Source organism: Anguilla rostrata, chromosome 16 (genome assembly GCF_018555375.3).
Source record: "Anguilla rostrata isolate EN2019 chromosome 16, ASM1855537v3, whole genome shotgun sequence".
Lineage (NCBI taxonomy): Eukaryota > Metazoa > Chordata > Actinopteri > Anguilliformes > Anguillidae > Anguilla > Anguilla rostrata.
The window spans coordinates 23,569,109-23,576,798 of record NC_057948.1 but is presented as its reverse complement, the minus strand read 5'-3'; the positions used below and the strand labels follow the sequence as shown (position 1 = coordinate 23,576,798).

Sequence of the window (7,690 nt, the reverse complement as noted above, 5' to 3'; positions counted from 1 at the left end):
CAGGTGTCTCCCAGGATGTCAGATTTGCCAGCAGCTTGTGAGGTGAGCCTGGACAGCTTCTGAGAAGGCTAGATTACGTTTGTCTTGGTTTGGTGAGATGTCATGAGCCCCAAAATGGGCAAAGCCACCAGAAAGTTGTTTATTGCATGGAACAACTTGCCATGTCATGTAGTCGAGGCAGGGACACTGAGAATGCTCAAGTCTAGGCTTAATACAGTGCTGGACATTCTCTAGACCAGGGGTGGGGAACAGTGTTTCCGAAGGTCCGTATCCATTTCTGGATTTCTTGTCCTAAATGATTTATCCCAATTATTTGTATGATATGACATTTTTGTTTATTTTTGTGTTTATTTTTTGGAGTCAAATCAACAAGTGAAACAGCATTAGTGTATACAATGAGCCAGGGTAATTGCACTGGATGGTCATTAACTGATGAGCAAAGATGAGTTTAATGCCTTGATTTCATCATTATATATTCTTATGCTCTTGTGTGTAATCAGTGACTCAATGGTTTGTGCCAGTCATACTTTCTATGGAGGCAAAACACCTCAGTGGTTGGCAGCTCATTACAACTGTTCTGGGCCTCGTGAAGCCTCACTTTATCTCCTCACTAACTTTTAACCTGAATTTGGACGTCTGGTGAAAGGAAGAATGTGCTTTGCATTAATCCAAGCATTATGTATGGTGAAGTCTTCACTCATTGGTCATTGTGTGTTGGTAAATGATTGTGAGTGTGGTGTAGTGGACAGAGAGTTGATCTAATTCCTGTCACTAGGCTTGTTGATAAGGGAATGGCAGCGTGACTTTTGCAGCGTACTGAAGCGGTTCTGGATGGTCTGTGTCCCAGGTGCTGCTGTGGACGGCTGGTGAGGCAGCATGCGGGCTTCACTGCCAGCCTGGCCATGCAGTATTCAGAGCTGAGGATGGGTGAGGGTGGCATGCCCGAGCTGGAGGAGTGGTCTGTGGAGAAGCACACGGAGGAGCGCCCCACTGACGCGTATGGCATTCTCAACTTCCAGGGTGGATCCCATTCTTACAGAGCAAAGGTCAGAGTCCAGATTCGGGGAGGGTCAAAGGGTCAAACTCAAGGTCAAAATCCTACTTCCCGTTCACCTGAACTGCTGACATTTCCAGGGTCTTACAGATAACAAATGGCAATTTTTGAAGCACCTCTTTTCTTGCCCTGTGAAACTGTATAATAATCTCATAATTGTCCTTTAGTAAGCATACCTGATTTAATCTAATCTAATCTCAGTTTTAGCTGTGTGTAAATGAACACCACTATGACTGAGAAGTTTTTTGACATTCTAAGAAAACACCAGGTAGTGTACCTCCAACAAACACTTGATTATTTTTTTTATAGGGAAGTTTCCTTACTGTAGAGCTTTGGTAAATAATGAAGTGTGACAATGACTATGACATTGACTGAGTCTTCCAAAAACTCCAGAATGGGATGAAGCTGATGTCTCCTGGCAACTGAACCAATCATAGTGCTTTTCTTTGCGGAGCATGGTCTTGATTGGTTCAATACAGTCAGTTATTGACAGCACAAGGTAAACCATTGTGCTTAACCCAGGGTACAGTAGGTACATGCTACTGGTCGTGGTGGACTCTGAACCTCTCTGTATTGTGTTTTGGTCACAGTATGTGCGCCTGTCCTACGACTCCAAACCCGAGTCCATCCTCCAGCTCCTGCTCAAAGAGTGGCAAATGGAGCTTCCAAAGATAGTCATCTCCGTCCACGGGGGCGTCCAGAACTTTGACCTCCACCCTCGGCTCAAGCAGGTGGTGGGAAAGGGGCTGGTCAAGGCAGCGGTCACCACGGGGGCCTGGATCCTGACCGATGGGGTGAACACAGGCAAGAACGCGTCCAAAATCTGGCCATGAAACCACATGCTACGCCACTGTTTGAGGTCACGTGACCAACAGTATTATGATTACACACAATCAGCAGGTCCAAACATGCAACTTGCATGCAGCTGAAGTAGATCCTTGCACCCTTTCAAAAATACTATTTCTAAATTTTAGGTGGGTGCCATAGAAATCTCATTCCCTCTAGATGAGACGTACGGTCACTGCAGTGCTGGGATCCACGGCCTTCTGCTCTCTGTCTAGGCCCATTTAGAAATCAGGATTTATTCGTTTCTAACAAGCCATATTTGGAAAATCGAAGCATTAATATAAAGGAAAATGTCTGTTTTAGACATTTGTAGTCTATTTCAGGGAACATCACACATAATTATGAGGCGTGATCTTGAGAGTGGCAAACGGTATTAGGATTTGCAGATTTAGCACCACTTATGTGCACAGTCCTAGATTCCATACTGCTCATTAGCCCATCACAGTGCATCTCAGTCCTGGGAAGCTCCTGTGGTTTATGATCCCAGCAGATCTTCCAGTTAATTATGATTGTGGAGTTAACTAAATCCACAGTCTGCCCACAGGAATCAGGGCATTGGGAACAGGGTCTGAGTTCTCTCTGTGGTGTCTGTGAGGTGTGGTCTGTTCAGCTTGGGCTGAAGAACCGTGCGGGTGCAGACTCCTTTAGTTATATTACATCTGTGAGGTGTTGGCTGAATTTAGCCTTGTAATTTAGCTGTAATCCCTGGTGTTCTCATTGGTGTTGTGGCAAGAGATAGTTGTAACTTGTCAGGTCAGTCAGTTGCGGTTTCTACAGCATTTCATCAGGTGCCCAGTAAGTACCTGTTACTGAACACCTCACTTTTCTCCACCCTGTGGTGAATTACTAAGGATGCCGGTTTGTGACTTATGTGGATGAGACATGTAATTTGGCATTATTGCAGGTATGTACATTTTTATTCAGGAAAAACTCAGCAAAATGTTGTGTTAAGTTTCAGCACAGAAATTGTGCTTTCTGTATGATTGCAACCCACATTAAAAAAAATCTCTATCAATCTAAACCCACCACCAGATACTAAATGCTTAGAACTGGACTAAAAATCCATCTCTGACTATAACACAGCCTATAATTGAATTTTATTGTGCTCCTCCCTCTTAGTGTTTTTACACTTAACATGGTGTTTGGCCATCTTGTTGTTAATGTTTAATTGTGCTGTCTGTTTTCTCAGCACCTATAAAAACTAGATATTTACATTGTTTTTTGCACACACGCGCACACGCGCACACACACACACACACACACACACACAACCATGCACATCGTATATAACATTTTATAGCACTAAGATTGTTCAAATGAAATAAAACATTTTTTTTTTTTTGTCATTCAGGTGTGGCAAAGCACGTCGGCGATGCCCTCAAAGAGCATTCGTCTGGATCAGTTCGGAAAATCCGCACCATAGGAATTGCCCCCTGGGGAGTGATCGAGAACAGAAATGACCTCATCGGTAGAGATGTGAGGACCGCTTCTATTCCCTGTTCTCCCTCAGAGTGAGGGAATGATAAGATTCTCTTAAATACATGACCATTCCAGCACTCTGTCTGCATGCGTTTCATTACAAGAGAAAGCCATTTTAAAGTCATTGTTGTATTCAGCCATTCGAATTATAGATCTGACCTAATTCACATTGATATTTCTATATACAGTTTATTGCCAATGCTGATTAATGACAGTAATGACATTTAAATCAAAGTACCTAAGGAAAGCAAGAAAAAGAGTGGTAATAAGTTAAATGAAAGGGATTTGCAATGCTGAGTGCCTGCCTGTTCCAGACTTTGTGGTCATGTGTGTTCGGTTTCTGACCTGGTTTGTGGTCCTATGTGTTCGGTTTCTGACCTGGTTTGTGGTCCTGTGTGTTCAGTTTCTGACCTGGTTTGTGGTCCTCTGTGTTCAGGTGGTCACGCCATATCAGACGCTGCTGAACCCCTTGAGCAAGCTGAACGTGCTCAACAGTCTGCACTCTCACTTCCTCCTGGTGGATGATGGGATGGTGGGGAAGTATGGTGCAGAGGCTATACTCCGCCGCCACCTGGAGAAACACATCAGCCAGCAGAGGATCCATGCCAGTAAGCCCCCCCCACTTCCCCACTGTAGAGCTGTTACCAGGCTCCTCCCCCACTGCAGAGTTGTTACCAGGCCCCTCCCCCACTGTAGAGCTGTTTCCAGGCCCTTCCCACACTTTATAGGTCAAACCAGACTAGTTTGTCTTTCCCACTATAGAACGAGTCATGTGTCAGTGGGCATTTTATGTCACTCTGAGGTATCTGGGTGTAAGTGCAGTTGCTCAAATGCAGAGGTGAACGTGTTATTTGAGCTGTGCGTGGCGGTGACGGGCCCTGCATCTGTGCTCAGGGATCGGGCAGGGGGTGCCGGTGGTGGTGGTGGTCCTGGAGGGCGGGCCCAACGTGATCCTCACGGTGCTGGAGTACCTGCAGGAGAGCCCCCCCGTGCCCGTGGTGGTGTGTGAGGGGACTGGACGGGCTGCCGACGTGCTGGCCTACGTGCACAAGCACACCGAGGACGGCGGGTGAGACTGAGGGCGCGTTTAGGGAAGGTGGGCGATCTTTGTGACGAGCGTAGAGGCGGGCAGCGTTACTGCCACCACTCTCACCTCAGGGCAGTTGTGGGCCTGTAACTCAGAAGGCGGGTTGATTCAGGGCATAGCTGGGTTTAACCTGATTCCTAGTAATATCCAGCTGTATATGAATGTGCCGTTTAGGATTGTAGCGTTAGTACTATATTAATATAACTCAAAACATTCTCAAAAGGAGCAAGTTATTGTCAGGCATAACTGCCATATAGTTTACAGGTTTAGTTTCAGAGTAACTGGGTAACCGGAACTCATAAATAATTAATATAATATACTGTATATGTATATATAATATTAATAGCTTCTGCATGGTTACATGGAAAAAGTATATTGTGCTTATTATAAATGGGACAGGTAACTGGAGCTGGTATTGCCTTCCAGATTTCTTCCTGATGGGGTTGAAATGGACATCATCGGAACAATCAAAAAAACCTTTAACTTCAGCCACAGTGATGCCGTCCACCTCTTTCAAACCATAATGGAGTGCATGAAGAAGAAGGAGCTGGTAAACATGGTTGTTGCCCTCCTCTCCTCTGCTTCGCTTTCTCTGAATGACCGGTTGTTCTCTGCTCACACATACGCTCACAAGCTACAGGCTGCACTGTGATACAGAAGGGCGTGCACCAATTGAAGGAGAGGCATGCCTCTGACTCGTGACAACTGTAGCTGTCTTGTGAGCGACTACAGAGGACTTGTGGAACCTTGGCTAACTTATGCCCACTCGACCCCAGCAGGATGTCCCACTGTTGTGGATTCCTAATTAAACTGTCTCAAAGTGAAGATACCCAGCTCAGCTTGGACACCAAAGAGCCTGACGCAATGTTCTTTTCATACACGTCCCTTACGTTCGATAAACCTCTCCTTCTTCAGGTTGACAGCTTGATAAACAATATGGTCAAGCATACCAGTGGTGCAGTACAATCAGATTACAGTAACACAAACAATGTCAAATGCTGGCTGTCTTAAATTTCAGCTTCAGCCTGCTGAACCTTAAAATTTATTTTTTTTCCCCTTTTTTAATCGCAAAAGATAACCGTCTACCACGTGGGAACAGAGGATCCACAGGACATCGATGTGGCCATACTAAGAGCACTTTTAAAAGGTGAACAACCCCACACGACTGTTCAGACTCTCATGCCCTTTCGCAGATGGACTGCTGCAAGTGATAGTCTATTAGGTCCATTATCTCTCTCAATATACTTTGCTGCAACTGTTCCCACACTTTGTTGAGGCTAATCAACACCTGAGTGTCTGGGTGCGAGTTTTAGCTTTATACTGTGGTAACCAAGTGTTTATACGTTTTTCATGTAACAGCCTTGACCTCAGATGGTACCGGATGTCAGATTGTGCCTTTTCCCTCAGTCTTGTTTGCAGAATGTGGAATATTTATTTAATCATCCAGTTAGATACAAGGAAGCTAGCATGGCAATGAACATGTACAACGCAAACAAATAAGATGGCATAGTATTACTCTCAATGGTTATTGGTAGGTAAGCTGATACAGGTGAATTTTGGGGTGTGTGTGGGACAGGAGTGTTGTTTAGTGTTGGGCTCCTTAGGTCATTAAAGTGCTGATTCATGGGAAATGTGACTTTGCCAAGGGTGTGCTCAAACATGCTGCCATGCGCTCGTAAGCCAGTAACTGATTCTATATGTTCTCTGGCAAAGCCAGGTGAATGTACAAGTGTAACAGATGTCCCAGGTGAAGACCGTACAGGTGTAACAGATGTCCCAGGTGAAGACTGTACAGGTGTAAAAGTAGGTAATCTGTACGTCTCTGTGTCTGTTGTTCTACAGGCACCAACACATCAGCGTTTGACCAGCTTGTGCTCACACTGGCCTGGGATCGTGTTGACATCGCCAAGAACCACGTGTTTGTCTACGGGCAGCAGCTACTGGTACACAGAGCAGGACGCTGCACTATAATTCTGCCTGTCATTGCCCTGTATTTCTCTTATAAAATAATGTGCTTGCATGTGCCTCTGTGTGTGTTTGTGTGTGCATCCTTTGTGTGTGTATGTGTGTGTATGCACTTGCCTGTGTGTGTATGCACGCACCTGTGTGTGCTTGTGTATATGTGTGTGTGTGTGTGTGGGTCGTATGCGCGTGCTTGTGTGTGTGTATGTACGTGTGTGTATGTGTGTGTATGTGCGCGCCTGTATGTGTGTACATGTGTGTATGCGCGTGCCTGTATGTGTGTACGTGTGTGTGTATGCGTGTGCCTGTGTGTGTGTGTGTGTGTACATGTGTGTGTGTATGCGCGTGTCTGTGTGTGTGCGCTGTAGGTGGGTTCCCTGGAGCAGGCTATGTTGGATGCGCTGGTGATGGACAGGGTGGAGTTTGTGAAGCTGCTGATTGAGAATGGAGTCAGCATGCATCGCTTCCTCACCATCAGCCGCTTGGAGGAGCTCTACAACACGGTACTGAGCCACACCTACCCCACACTCAGCGCGTTACATACTTCTGACCACATCCACCCCACACCCAGCACGTTACACACTTATGACCACACCCACCCCACACATCATCTTATGAATGTCTCATGGCACTTCAGGATTATGATACGTTTCACGTATTTCTTTTGGCATACTCTTCTCTTTCCTTACAGAAACAGTCCTCAACTAATCCCACCCTCTTCCACCTCGTAAGAGACGTCAAACAGGTACATACGTTTTCCTCCTGTTGAGTGTGTGTAGTAGCACGCATCCACAGGTAGGTTTGGAAAGGTGATTCACAGACTGTTCTCCGGGCTGCTGTAGGGTCACCTTCCTCCAAATTACAAGATTACCCTGATAGACGTGGGCCTCGTCATCGAGTACCTCATGGGCGGGACCTACAGGTGCAACTACACCAGGAAGCGCTTCCGGATCATTTACAACAATCTCTATGGCAACAGCCGGGTAAGGAATTCTGATCTTAAGCATGATGGCACAATGCCTGGGAAGCATCCCAGCGATATATGCCACATGAAAGGAAATGTGGCGGTGACGACATGTTTAAAAACTCTATCTTCCTCCTTTAGAGGTCTGGGCGACACATAACAATTGGCGGATCGCACCTGCACAAGAACCGCGAGTCGTTCTGCATTCACGTCGACAAGAAGGAAAAGACCAGGCACAACCACTTCATCAAGACCGCGCAACCGTACAAACCCAAGGTGCCCCTTTCAATCCAGCCAA

At 46.0% G+C, this 7,690-nt stretch overlaps 1 protein-coding gene across 4 annotated transcripts in view; it reads left to right on the top strand.

The window, feature by feature from the left end:
- The window catches only part of LOC135242260 (transient receptor potential cation channel subfamily M member 7-like), a 29,379-nt gene that overhangs the window by 6,074 nt on the left and 15,615 nt on the right, over nt 1-7,690 (top strand). For all 4 annotated transcript variants that reach the window (XM_064313259.1, XM_064313257.1, XM_064313258.1 and 1 more), the window contains exons 3-15: nt 4-42; nt 848-1,046; nt 1,645-1,858; nt 3,252-3,376; nt 3,816-3,987; nt 4,274-4,448; nt 4,893-5,016; nt 5,541-5,613; nt 6,309-6,409; nt 6,797-6,931; nt 7,120-7,173; nt 7,271-7,411; nt 7,534-7,668. In XM_064313259.1, the coding sequence (XP_064169329.1) occupies nt 4-42; nt 848-1,046; nt 1,645-1,858; nt 3,252-3,376; nt 3,816-3,987; nt 4,274-4,448; nt 4,893-5,016; nt 5,541-5,613; nt 6,309-6,409; nt 6,797-6,931; nt 7,120-7,173; nt 7,271-7,411; nt 7,534-7,668 (1,687 nt within the window). The remainder of the gene's footprint in view (nt 1-3; nt 43-847; nt 1,047-1,644; nt 1,859-3,251; nt 3,377-3,815; nt 3,988-4,273; nt 4,449-4,892; nt 5,017-5,540; nt 5,614-6,308; nt 6,410-6,796; nt 6,932-7,119; nt 7,174-7,270; nt 7,412-7,533; nt 7,669-7,690) is intronic.